Consider the following 14,452-nt stretch of genomic DNA (forward strand, 5'->3'; position numbering starts at 1 on the left):
ATTTCCACTCAAATCTTGTTGTATGCTAAAGAAATTTACAAATGAATTCCTTTTTGATGTGGTTTTCTATGACAGGTGGGATTGGGGCCGGATAGTAGATGCTGAACTAGCTAAGTACATTATGTATGAGGAGTTATATGAAAGATTTCTTTTCATTGATGTTAGGATTTGAAAGTTGAGCAAGGTATTCTGCATTGATCACCGAACTATGATGGTTCTATTTACGCTCGTGCACTAGATTTTGATGCGATGTTCACTTTATGGGTTGATTTTTATGAGGATTTCCCTTTGAAATGTTTAGTTCTCTCTTCAACTTCCCTCTTGGGAAAGTTGGTTAGTCGTTTTAGCGAAGAAAAAAGTAAGAAGCAAGAGAGGAAAATTGACCAAGGGAAAGTGATTTCTAGAAACCGTAGAGGCAGAGCAAGAACTGTTTGACAAAAGTTTGATCAGTTGTGCAGCATCAAAAAGGCCTGGGAACAAGTTTCATGTGCGAGTGCTGTAAAGCCTGGTTACCAAGCAAGAGGCAGATTCAAAATGGCGGGAGAAACGAATTTACGAGCTCGTTGTTTTTCTTGAGAAAAACAAAGACGTCATGCAAACTTTAGACGTTTACAAGAAAGAGGAAGGAAAGATATGGCAGCGAAAACCATCTCCTTCTCCGGAAGAGGGGTGAGATTTTCTTGATGTGATGTTTATTTCACTGGAATCACAATTTGCAAATAGTGTCTATTTTGACTGCTGTTTCGATCCCTCACAGTTTGGTAGTCTGCATCAGTCATTCCACAACAAGTGCTTTCTCGTTACAAGGAAGAAATATCCGATTCCTTCGAACGGCGTTCAGTTCAACTGGTGAAGCCTTTGCAGCTGGGGACCATCAGGGAAATATTTTTGTCTTTGATTTAATCAAAAATAGGTGCGTTTAATGATTCATCAGGCCGTCTACACTTATAACTGTGCCCGATATCAGTTGTGTTAATTTTCTCCTAATCACCCTAAGGACTGAAAAGAAGCGCTTGAAAAGTAGCCAGCTTATATCTCAATTTGTAGAAGTACGGGATCCTATAATTTTTGTCGTATCCTGTGCAGGTGCCTACATTATAAAACGTTGTACAGCTGTCCTTGCAAACCCGGGGAATGTTGGAGAAAGAGAGGAGGGGGGGGGGGGGGGAAGGGCTAACTCAACAACAGTTTTGGGGGAAGATCCTTCTCCTTGAATTCTAAACTAAACTTGAAACATGAGGAATGGCAACCCTTTCATATAAGAGAGAACACCACATCCCCGAGAAATCCTGCAAAGTCAAGCAAAGACAAAAAAATGTTTTGTTCAAATCCTGTGCTCCTTTTTCTCTCCCCTTTCTCAGGAGTAACATCTTAATATACTAACTTTAATTTTCTTATACCTTTCTGCTACCCTGTCATGTGCTTCTAGGATGTAAAATACACTTCAACAGCAAAGTATTCCTGTATACCTCGATAGCTAGTAAACAAAATGTGCCATCATTACCCTTTGGAACATGTTGTGGTATTTCATGGTTTTCGTAAGCTCCTCAACAATTCCATTATCTCTATATTCTCCAGGTTTTCATTAATCCACAAAACAGGAACTCCATGCACAGCTCTTTCCTTTTGTTTGAGGAGAAAAAATGAAGTGTTGGTGGCTCTTGCTGACAATTCGCTGAGATGTTATGATACAGGTGCATTTGATCTCATGGCTTTTCTGTATAGTCTTTTTTTTTTGTTTGTCTCTTTAAGGAGGCTGCTCTAAGAACATGTAACAGGGGAGAATGAATATCATTGCTCCCCCTTTCTTTAACCCTTTAACTCTCATAAGTGACAAAGACAAAATTTCTCCTTTCAATATCAATACAATATCAACCAGACAAGTGATGAGAAAAAAAATTATCTGTACTTACATCGTAAGAAATGTATGGCAGACTATAAGGATGATTAATAGAGAGATCTTGGGAGTTAAAGGGTTAAAGATCATACCCAAAGAAGAAATTAATTTAAGTAATGATGAATTATTTCCTTTAGTCTGACTGATTGATAGCCATGGATTAGAGCTTCAGCATAACAAAAGAATATTCTATATAGTGGTTCAATTTCTGTATGAGAAAATTTAGACCTTCCACTATCAAAAGTCAGCCAAAGATATCAGTGTGCAAGCCAGAAGTCTCTTTGATCTCTCATGCCTATAATAAATACCCAGATTAGCTCTTCTTAAACCCTTTCTCCCCTATAAGTGACCAACATCTAATTTCCCCTTACAATATCACCCTTTAATTGTACATTGAGGTTATGAGAATGAAGGAAATGATCACCAGCTAAAGAAGCTCTTGGTTGTTGAACAAATTTTCCTTGTAAGCAACTTAGTAAATGTATACTAGAGAACAGTAGGAAGAATATGCATACTGATGTTAACCGTGTAAACGGTTAATTTGTCATCTGTGAAGGATTCAGTTCTTTTTTTGAGACAAATCTTAATGATTATGTGGCTTGAACGTTGATGATTTCATTTCAGAAACCCATGAATTAGTTAGCTGGATGAAAGGCCAGGACTCAGCAATCCAAAGTATATCAGTTCATACATCAGGCCGTTATGCAGTCACTTCATCCAACTCTGTTGCTCAGTTGTGGGACTTAGACACATTTTCCCGTAAAAGGACTTTAAATGGAGCTCAAACTGTTGGAATTCAGCAGGTTTGAATTAATATTAAGTGGTGCAAACAGAAATCCTAAGAAATGTTCATGTTTTGACCCTTTCACTTCCAAGATCTAAATAGTGATTCTATTCACTTTTTGTCATTCATTGCTCATAACTTTAGATCTAAGAATTTGGAGGTTGATCAAACACTATCCCCATAGTTGATATTTTTCACCTCTCATTTCTCCTCTCATCACCTTCCTGCTTGAAAATTATTGTACAATAATGGTGAAATGATGATGGAAGGGAACAAATAGATGACTAGTTAGCTTGTTGACCAATAGGCAAGGATTTATAGAACATTTTGCTTACATCTATATTAAAAAGTGTTTAAAAATGTTTTGGTAGTTTTTCAATATGTCAGTCAGACATTTATTTTATGCCATGACCTCTCCCATTTCATGCTCACTTTAATTTACAAATGAACTAATAAGGTTGACACACTTACCTCTAGTTGGTAGCAAAAGTAAATGAGTCACTGGCATTTAAAGTAAAATATTCTTTACATGTGACATGTTACAATAGACATGTACATGTACAAGTCACTGTTCAAGTCTTTTATTCCATTTTAGACAAGTATTAATTGATTCACTATTCATCAGCTACATGTATGTTGTGGAATTGATTAACTTGGTGAGAATTTGGTTGTTAGTCAAAAGCAAAATTAATTTTGATTCTAATATGCTAGTCTTAAAATGTTTTCAAATATCATTCAGGTTTTGTTCCTGCCATTGAGCAATACCATGGTGACATGTTTCAAAGATGACAGTTTATTTGTATGGGATTCAGAAACACTCAAGTGTAAATTCCAGCTTCCTGTTCCCCCTGAAGACACAAAACAGCCCCATTACAAAACATTAGCCACGCCCAGGGATGGCAGATTACTTGTTGCAGGAGGAAGGTGGGTCCGAATTCAAAGTCTTCCTCAAAGATGTAGTTATGACTTTAAATTTATCACTATAAAAAATACCAAATTTAGGCCCCAAAAAATATTCCTGTAACTGATTGATTCTGTACATGTGTTACAACTAACTTAATTTGAATGAAAACTTGTTTTGATTTTTTTTTTGCGTTTGTGATGTTACTTTCCCCCAGTCTTCTCTTCAAATCTAGTACAGAAACTGTGGCCATGAATTAACAGTGGTATTGCCACACATTTTTTCTTAAACCAATGGCAATAACCTTAATTATACAAAATATACTTTTGTTTCCTTTTCTTTTTTCAATTTTAATTTTTTTCAGGTCTCGATTTCTTCATGTGTGGAGTCTGGAGAACAAACGTCTTCTCCATGTCATTCAGCTTCCAGCGAGAGTTCGCCTTGTCAGACAACTGGAATTCATCAGTAACAGCTTTGATGGAGGCAGCAGTCAGGTGTCAATCCATCAATTGTTTTTTGTTGTTCCTAGTTTCCATTAAAGTCAATCAACTATGGAATTGAATAAGATGCCCTTTAGAATGTGGTGATGAGTGTTATCTTTTGTGGTTGTAGACAAGTTAGAGGTCATCACTGAATCAGCAACTCCTTTTAGTAATCAATAATTGACTAATAATGGCATGGTTTAATTATTACAAAATTAAGTGGATTATTAGCTCAAGATTTCTGTCTCATGATGGCTGATGAAGGCAAAGCCCAAATAAACTATTGAGGGTGAATAATCTTATTTTTTTGTTTAAATCTTCTCTTTGTTTAGAAGTAGTCAGCGATTGAACAGGGTCATTTTTTTTTTTTTTTTTTAACAACTGCACACTGCAAGGCTACTCATTAACTCGCTATCTAATTATGGAATAGGGGCAGGTAACTTAGATAATTGGGTTACAGCATTTGTGAGTAAATGTTAGTAGATTTTTATCAATCATAACTGTTGCAATTAAATGAAAAAAATATTTGACATTTTTAAAATTATAGAAAATGCTAGCTTGGGAAATTCAAATTAATAGATTATTTCTCAATATTGCTCATACATGTTACAGTTATTTTCATCAGCCATTACCTTGTCAAACTTGAGTTTACCAATTAACACCCTCTTAAAAACTTTTCTATGTTAGATATCCTTTAATAATGTTTCTGCTCATTTCCTAGACACTTGGTGTCCTGTCCCAAGATGGTGTTCTGCGCTTTATTGACATCCATGGCTGTAAACAGCTTTTTGAGATTGGAGGTGCTGATGAGGTAATAGGAAAGATTCACAAAATGCTCACAGTGGTTATGGCTCAGTTCAGTCCACTCCATTTTCTCATATTTGGTGACTGAACATGATTATGTAAACTGATGTGGCCATTCTACAATATCAAAGGATAATTGATAAAACTGCATCATTACCTGGACTCCCAAAGCAAGAGGTATCTCAAACAGACACAAGAAAAATATCTAGATTGGTGTGGATTACTTCCACCTTTCATTGTGTGATGTATCTGTCATGAAGCTGTCTAACTGAGTCAAACCTTATCAACATGTATCTACTTTGAGTTCAAAAAAATAGTATTTGATGTAAATGCTAAAGAGAATTAAAGTATTTTTCAAACCAAGCGAATAAAATCAAACCAATTGGCAACAATGTTCATCATCAGTGTGCTGTTTGCATACTTAACTGTTTGTGATCACATCTGGTTGTTGAACATTTTTGTTTGGAGAGGGCCTGGAGGTTTGTAATCTCCTGTAAGTTAATGATGTTTCTGGTTACAAGATAACTCATGACGTCTTTTCTTTTCCATTGCTAACAGATTATTAACAACTTCAGTATCAGTTCAAATGGCCGATATGTCGCAGCTGTAATGGACAATGGTAACATAAATATTTATAGTGTTCCAGCACTATCACAGCAGTTTTCCAAGGTATTTTCAAAGAAAATAAAAATCATAGTTAATTTCTATATCATCGATCAATGTATGTGGTGTACCGAAGCTTTGCCATGGGTCATTCTGTTGTGGTCTCTAGCAAGCCACTCCACTCTCTCTGATTTTGTCTCCGTTATGAAATTTTATTTATAAAAACGCTAACAGTAAACTTTTAGTGAGACTTGATGAATTTCTGGCTAAGGAAAGCTTAAAATAGGCAGGTATCTCATCCAGAGGGAATTATATCTCTGCTTATCACTTTATGCTACAGGAGCAGTTAAGGCCACCAGGCCCGTAAAATTAAATCCTGACTAAAATAATGTCGGTCCTGCAAATGTGTAGTTTTGTGCACACAAGGCACTTTTAACACTGATATTACTGTGTAGTACTTGAGACTACCCTGTAAATTGGAGGTTTAGCATCCTATGTGTACATGTTTTTCGAATGATTGCATTCTCAGTCATTTTTCGTTTAACAGCCGCCCCCACCATTGGTTAAAACCGTGTGGGAAGAGAGATCACATTCACGGCAGAGCGCGAAATCCAATCAGTCATTAGGCAGTGCCATGACTAAAGTTGGTGGAACACCAAAAAGGAGCCGGACTAGATCACCTGTAAAATCACAGCGTCAAAAAACTGAGGCTTCTGCAACTTGGACGAATGTAGACTCGGGACTTGAGGTACAACTGTTTTTCTGAATTCTAATAGTTGCCTCCATTGTTGTAAATGTAGATGTTCGTGAACATATTGCTCGACTGGTGGTCAATTTGTGTATCAAACATTGATTGCTTTTCACAATTGTGCGTAAATCTTGCAATAGACGGAGCTTCCAGAGGGACTCAATCAAGCAAGGCTCAAGTCGATTCTTCAAGGCTATGGCGAATATCCTGCTAAATATAGGTGAGTTTTCAAAATGCTAAGTAGGTAGGATGTTATGCTTGAAGATTGGTGACTCATACAGCAGATTTTCCAGTTAAAGATATCATATTTTCAGCAGCTTTAGTGCTCACCTGTGATAAAAGAGACCAGAATTCCCCACGGGAAAAGAAAATGGATCTCGTCATTCCATTTGCAAGGTTTTGTTAATCTTGGGACTTTAATTGGAATGATCAAAGTTTTCGATTCTTCTCGGCTTTTCTGTCCATTTAAAATTGGTCCCTCGGTCGTGATGTTTGCATGTATAAGATGTCTAACGCATTGTTTGTACTAGAAAAACTGGTGATGTTATGATCATAAAACGTAAAGGTTCAAGAGTGTTTGCGGCTATGATCTTTAGCCCGCAGAATAGGCGCCATTTTTGCGTATTGAGGTGAGCGCGTATCCCTCCCCTATCGCGCCTGACTACCTCTTTATGCTCTTTTCCTTGCTCTCGCCTCGTACTTACTCTGGCTGGCATAAAAGTTAAAAAATGACGCCTTTTGTGGAGGCTGATTATAATTTACTTCCATGTGCCAATCAGACTCTACACTGACTAACCTCTTACAAAATTTTTGAAGTTGAAACGAAACTAAACTTAGCACTTTTCTGTAGATATAAATGTAACATTTCCGTATTTTTGTCTCCTTAGAATGTTCATTTGGCGGTCTCTTCTCAACCTTCCTGAGAACCATGCGGCTTACAGCAGCTTGGTGGACAAGGGAACTCACAGTGCTTTTGTGAGAATCCATGAAGAATATCCTATCAAGAGTAGAAAGCTACTTAGAGTCCTCCAGAGGTTTGTATCAATTGGCAATTTCGATGTAGTCCCTCCGAAGGTTGTGATATCTTGGAGAGACTGAGACAAACCATGCCCTCTTCCCTCAACACATGCCACACGAAAAAGAGCAGCAATTTTGGCATCAATTGTGACTTCTGCATCGTGGCGTGCATTGATTTTTCCGCATTATCTAAGGACAAGGATTCCAGCGAATTTCAATTTATTCTTTGTTTTTTTCCTTTTTTTTAGTTTTCAAACAATTAATAACCTTTTTTTAAGCTACATCCCAATTTCGATGTAGTCCCTCCGAAGGTTGTGATATCTTGGAGAGACTGAGACAAACCATGCCCTCTTCCCTCAACACATGCCACACGAAAAAGAGCAGCAATTTTGGCATCAATTGTGACTTCTGCATCGTGGCGTGCATTGATTTTTCCGCATTATCTAAGGACAAGGATTCCAGCGAATTTCAATTTATTCTTTGTTTTTTTCCTTTTTTTTTAGTTTTCAAACAATTAATAACCTTTTTTTAAGCTACATCCCAATTTCGATGTAGTCCCTCCGAAGGTTGTGATATCTTGGAGAGACTGAGACAAACCATGCCCTCTTCCCTCAACACATGCCACACGAAAAGAGCAGCAATTTTGGTATCAATTGTGACTTCTGTATCGTGGCGTGCATTGATTTTTCCGCATTATCTAAGGACAAGGATTCCAGCGAATTTCAATTTATTCTTTGTTTTTTTCCTTTTTTTTTAGTTTTCAAACAATTAATAACCTTTTTTTAAGCTACATCCCTTATGATACTGCAAAATCACACGACAAGAGAAACCTTTGAAGTGAATGAAAGTGATCCTCGCAGTAATTTGCACTACTTAGGCAGTAGTGAAATAAGGCCTGAAAAAAATTCAGGCCTGTACGGGATTTGAACCCATGACTGTACACTTGGACCCACCCCATGACCTCTGCGAAACCTTTCTTTCACTTTTTTGTAATTTCGTTGTAGGACGCTGTCGGCCTTAGCTCACTGGTCAGCCATATTTGGTGAAGTAGACTACCTGCCTCTGCTGTCCTTTCCTTTCGTTAAACTCTTTCAAAATAACCAGCTGATCTGCTTTGAGATGATAGCAACGATCCTGAGTAAGTAACGCGATGAAATTTGAAGCTGTTACGGGTAGTTTCCTGAAAATGACGCCATGTGTTGGAAAACTCAATCTCTCAACCGGATCAACCATTTGCTTTTAAAATTGTTTTGTAGGGTTTCTTTTTTATTTCATTTAAACGAACCACTGATTGATAATGATTTAGTAATTAAGTGTTAAAAAATGGGTTTGATCTTGAACTATAACTTGATATTTACAAACTTTTGCGGACCGAGATGGCTGTGATCTCCGTTTGGAACCAATTTTTGCGACTTTTTGCACAATCGTGGTCATTAACAATGAAGCAAACTTGTTACGTCACAGCATAAAATGTGGTCAAGCTTCTCCGATGTTTTTTTTAATTTATCATTTTTCTTCCTTTTCCTTCAGCAAACTGGTGCCAGCATTGGTTCGAATTTTTTCCAAACCCTCCTGTGAATATCCTTGGGATGGTGGAAAATATACTTGTTCATCACGATAAAAGATTGATGGAACACTTTGTCAACTGTAATGTCACATCACAGGTGAAATATGCTTTGTTTTGCTTTCCAGTACCGACTGTTAACGACTGTCTTGACTATTTTGATTGATTTCGTCTCTTCCAGATGTACGCCTGGCCATTGCTACAGACGCTCTTATCTGAAGTTCTAACCAAGGACGAGTGGTTGAGAGCTTGGGATAACATTTTTTCCAACCATCCGTCGTTCCTTCTCTTTGTAGTTGTAGCTTACGTCATCGTTTCACGCAAAGCTCTGTTACAATGCACGAGGAAAGAGGATTTTGAGGTTTGAAATGGTTTGAAAATACTAAAAAGAAAGTGTTTTAGACATGACTTTTTGGCTTCGATGATGGCCTGGAATTAAACTGAATTCTCCTTAAATGTTTAATGCACTGTCAGGTACACAAGTAACAAGAGAAGAAAATTATCAGTCTCGATGTAACACCAAATTCTCAAGACCAGCTGACCGAGAAATTTATTTTGTCAGATTTGGGAAAGAACCCCCAGATCTTTGGATTGAAAGTGTTTAAGGGCGCCTCATAACCAATGTCATTAAACTTAGACAAATCTTTCGCCTCAAGCTAAGTGTCAAACTTCAGCTTTTGTTGCCTAAGCTGCATCGGAACGGCAAGAAAGAAAACGAAACGCTCTTTTTTGAAAACTTTAAATACTTCATCAAACACTGGTTGATGGCACAATGTTCACTACCATGAACAAAATCGACTCATAGTGAACAGAGACTCTAGTATGTTGCTTAAGTATCAAAAGAATAATTCTCACAGAGTAAAAATTGTAATATTCCATAGGTATTCCTGTGCAGAAGGGTAACGAATATAAAACTTTTTGTTCTGACCAGTACTTCTTTCATAACCGGAATGCAGTCGACATTGGTGCAGTTATACGTGAAGCTTACCGACTGCAGGATGGCACTCCAGCAGAAGCAAACCCGCAGAGGATGCTGGAACCATTCATGCCACTGACTAAAGGACAATATCCGATCTTCAACAAATATCCAAAGTTTATTGTGGATTATCAGGTACATTCCTTTTTCAATCAATCATACGGTGTCACTTTCTGAATGATATTTGACGGAACGTCTTACTCATTGGTGATCACGTGTGAGCGGGAGATGGTCACTCGCTGTTCCCCCTCCTCCGCCCACCTTGGTAGAAATTCTCTCTTTCTGAGTAGACGGTCATTTGACTAGTGAATACAAATCGTTAGCACGAAATAGTTTCGTAATCTGTGGTTCTTTTCTGAAAGGTCCAAGAAAGAGAACGTATACGCCAGGAAGAACTGGAGTATTTGAGACAGAGGTATGGTCCAAAGTCGTTTTTCAAAGAGACTGAGGAAGTAAAGAAGTAGACGTAAAGTGACGAATTCTAATTGACAGAAACCCTTGAAGACAAACCAGAAATCAAAAGATCAAAAAAGGAAAAAAACTTCGAGAAAAATTTGAGTATAGTGATATTTTGTCCTTTTCTTATTCTCTCGGACCATTCCGTATTCAATAAATATGTATTGTGGTGAAGTCACTCTTACCATCACATAAATTTTTCTCTAGATATGTTTTAAAAAACCGTTGTGAAATCGTCTGCAAGGTTAAACAAACACCAAAGAGGAAAAAATGATTTAAAAAAGGTGCGAAGGTGATTAAGGATGAGGAGGGTTGTCACGAATTTCAAATCAGTGACGAAAATGAAAATTTTTGGCTTTAGATGAACAAACCGTGACATAGCCCTTTTAGACATTAGCAGCCTTTTTTGACAGGCAACTGGCCCAGGAGATGAAAGAGGTAGCAGATCAGCGCAAACAAGAAGAAGAAGCGTTTTATCGACAACAAGAACTCATGATTGACGCTGAGAATCAAAGAAGAAGAATGATCGGTCAGGAAGAACAGAAACTGAGCGATCAGAGAAGCAGGTTGGTAAAAAAAGGAGAAGGTTAGGTCTTGCACACGAGCTGAGTGGTCCACTCTGCTAGAGCTTATACAGCTTATACAGGTTTCTGTAATATGAACAACAACTCTTCTCTATGCAGCATGCTGCATAGAAAGGAATAATGAGAAAAAAGATATCGAACCGTAAATGTTATTGTCAGATGTTTATTGTCAGATGTTTATTGTCAGATGTTTTTTCTAGGTTGCAGGCGATGAAACGAGAGATTCATCTACGAGAGCTGCAACTGCTGGACGCTGTTCGCAGACGTTTCATGCATCATCAGCAAACACTTAAAGAAGCGGAGCTACAAAGACTTGATGACGAGATAGAACGTAAGGTCAGTACAACCACAGGCACACCAGCAATACCGCTCAAGGTCATCAAATGTTAGGCCACGGCCTACTGACATCTTTACCGATGCCTGCGAGCTCAGTTTATTTTTGTCTGTTAACTAATTATTCTATTTACCTATTAAGAGTAAGTAATTGTGTTAAGTTTAAACGATACTTGTTTCATCCTATGACGGTTTTAGGCATTGCTTAGAGAACAAGAAACCAGGCACGCTGTAGAAGATGCTGAGATAAAAGGACTGGAGCTTCAAGCGCAAAAAGAAATGCTTCAACAGGTTGGTACATTTTTTGCCCTGTAATGGCTCTTTTTCATCAAATTGGACTGTACATCCTTCACTGGACTATTAGTGAAAACTGTTTTGAGTACCGTTCCTCGGACTCCTGCCATTGTGAGCCTCGAATAAAGCTTGGTGGCGCCTGGAACGAGAACAAATTTGAAGCTCACTAAACGTAATTCTATTGTTTATGAAACAGGATTTGATCCGAGATGAGCTGCAGCATTCTTTTAAGCAGAGATCAGAGCAAGCGATCCAACGAAAACAGCAGGAATTGGAAGAGCAACTTTTTAGGAGGACAATGGATGCCGTTCAGGAGGTCGACATTGATTCACAAAGGGTAATGCAACAGAAAATCTACCGTCTGAGTTGACTGGTGTAGCTTCCTGTACAGTTTGATTAATATATAGATTTAGCTAAGCCTAAAGCGAAGCTCGCATTTTTTTTCCCGCACGTCTCAAGGGCACAACGCCTTGCCCAAGCCAGGACTAGAAACCGAGTTGTCCGACTCGGAGCCCAGTGCACTGACCACTGGACTACTGGACAAAGCAGTGGCGTTGGCGTGCCCGCGGTACAGTTGACCACGCATGTTAAAAGTAGCACCTTGAACGGTCGTGAGGTCGTACATCCAAATTTTTTCGGCGTGATGGGTTACTACTATTTTGTATAATTATGGGGCTACGCGAGCTCCGCTATTATTCTGATCGTCCGGGTGAGAGTCAGGTCATTTCACTCTGCTCTCACTGATGCAATTATTGATTCAGAGATCTAAAGCAACTGCTTGGTTTCTCATAAGATTTCCCAAGAAGAATTGGCTAATGCCCAGCAGAAACACACATCCGTCAATATGGAAGAAGAAGTAGATATGAGGACTAGAATGGATGATCTTCATCGAGAGCTGAATGAAGTCAAGGTGAGATAAAAAACGAGAATTAAACTGATGAAGGAGGGGTCGACATGACGGTTAATTCTGCTAATCTAACGGTTAGAACCACTTCGTACGAACCTGGGTTACTTTCAAACCGCGGCTGAATTACTACGAATATTGATTGTTTAAAAGTCGCACTTATGTAAGCGGTTACATGAAACTTGTAACGATGTAGGGTCAACCCGTCTTATAACCCTTATAAGAAGAGGTTAATATTTCTTCAAGTTGTTCATGCAAAAACTTTCCCTACCTGGGTTGGTACTTAAACTCATAGTGAAGATGAGAATGATCATCGCAATAATGTTTGTTTCTATAACTGTTTTAGATTGCCCAGCATGTTTTGGAGAATAAGGAAAGAGAGACTGAAGTTCAGTCGCTTGTACATGAGTTGAGGAATAAAGAGGTACAAATTTTCGCTTAATTTTTTTTATTTTGGAGTGGTATTATACTTACTGGATACATTGTTTTGCATCCGCCTCTAGAATAAGTTGGATATGATGAAAACGTTCCAACCTGATTTTGGTTTTCTTTACCTTTTTGCATATCTTTATAGAATGACGTTGTGGCTGTGAAACAGTCGGAAGTGAGACAACAGAAAGCTATGGCAGCCGAGGAGGACAGAAGACGTTTGAATCTTCTGAGTGCTCTGACACGAGATCAGACTACGACTACCGACGACTCGGAGTCATTTTGTGAGTGCATTTTTCTTTTGAATAAGAAATTCTGTTTTAATGCTGGAGGCTGAAACATTAGTGGGTGATTTGTTTCTTCTTTTACTCTGTTTAACGTAGCTCGGCTTAGGGAAGTTCGTCAAATCCCGGATCACCCTAGAAAACCGTTAAGTACCATGCTGCCCAATAACACAGAGAGCAGCACCACGACAGAGTCAGAATTCAGCGGAACACCTATCACTTCTCGAGGTAAAACTTTTAGCATTCAAAGAACCTTTTAATTGGACCAAAAGAAGTCTTTGCAAATGTGAAAAAAAACAATACATGGCTCTTCAGTTACAGTAAAATATTTTCTTGAGTAATGAGGTCATGAAGTAAACAATTCGTCTGTTGCGTGGCATGTGGTCTGAACAGTACAGTGAATTAAGAATGTTTACTTCTGAAGCATCATTAATTTTTTAAAATGTATCTTTAAACTCGAGGTTCAAACTTGATCCGATCACATTTTAATTAGACTTGTTTTAATGCTGTTACAGAACCTTCCCTTGAACGTCAGCGAGCAACTTTTGAGAAACGTGAACTGGAACTCATGGCTGAGGTGAGAGATTTGAGAAAAAGACTCGCTGCCAGACGGCAACAGCGCCCACCTCCTTTTCATGGAAATACACAGCAATGACGATAAGATAGAAGCACAACTGATTTTATTTATGATTATCTCGCATTTTCCTGAAAGTTATTTTGTAAATACTTTTTAAGTACCCAAGTTTTGTATATTCCCACGGTAATGGTTACTTGCAGAAGAGCATTACGTTCCTTTGTTACTCCAAATGAGTGGTGAATTTCTTATTTCAAAATAGTAGGCTTCAGGGTACAAGAAGAGCCATTTGTTCTTTTGAAAATACTCTGGCATCCTACAAACCAACAGCCTTTATATGTATAGATGTATAATTACATCAGAATAGCCAATTCACCTCCAAGTATCGTTTTCAAAGTAGAGAGTGATTAATTTTATCCTCTACATTTGACTTGTTATCGTCTGGAAATTGTAACGAAAGTACTCCAAAAGCTCTGACGTGAACAGGATTCCATCGTGAAAACAACAAGAAAGTTTCAAATGCTTAAGTATGTACTATAAACGAAACATGGAGAAGTTTCAGTTAAAAGTATCATCATGCGCAAGGGCTTTTGACTGTTACTGAAACACTGGCATACTTGTTAATGAGAAAGATACGTGTACGTTAAGTTGCCTAGCAACACGGCTCTCATTATTCGCAAGCTCATGGTGAATAGGCTATCCTGATCCTCGTCTACCTGGCTCGAAGATACTGGACAATAGTACGGGATCAATGTTACAAGCCAAGAAATTATTTAAGTTAACTAAATAAACTTTAAAAAATATGGACTTTGTTGAGA

The 14,452-nt window shown here is 38.1% G+C and overlaps 1 protein-coding gene across 1 annotated transcript; it reads left to right on the top strand.

Annotated features, from left to right (window-relative positions):
• The first annotated feature begins 187 nt into the window (after positions 1–187).
• LOC113666086 (TBC1 domain family member 31) lies at positions 188–14,437 on the top strand. Its single transcript, XM_089198952.1, has 25 exons — positions 188–669; positions 758–913; positions 1,579–1,694; positions 2,522–2,700; positions 3,421–3,605; positions 3,947–4,076; positions 4,786–4,875; positions 5,427–5,537; positions 6,019–6,219; positions 6,360–6,439; positions 7,107–7,253; positions 8,241–8,374; positions 8,767–8,900; positions 8,982–9,161; positions 9,732–9,911; positions 10,139–10,191; positions 10,646–10,798; positions 11,017–11,152; positions 11,348–11,440; positions 11,640–11,780; positions 12,237–12,353; positions 12,694–12,771; positions 12,922–13,060; positions 13,160–13,288; positions 13,576–14,437. The coding sequence occupies exons 1-25, from the start codon at positions 593–595 to the stop codon at positions 13,713–13,715; spliced, it is 3,279 nt and encodes a 1,092-aa protein (XP_089055078.1). The 5' UTR covers positions 188–592; the 3' UTR covers positions 13,716–14,437.
• The last annotated feature ends 15 nt before the right edge of the window (positions 14,438–14,452 follow it).

The sequence above is a fragment of the Pocillopora damicornis genome, chromosome 3, assembly GCF_964200805.1.
Source record: "Pocillopora damicornis chromosome 3, jaPocDami1.2, whole genome shotgun sequence".
Taxonomy (NCBI): Eukaryota; Metazoa; Cnidaria; class Anthozoa; order Scleractinia; family Pocilloporidae; genus Pocillopora; species Pocillopora damicornis.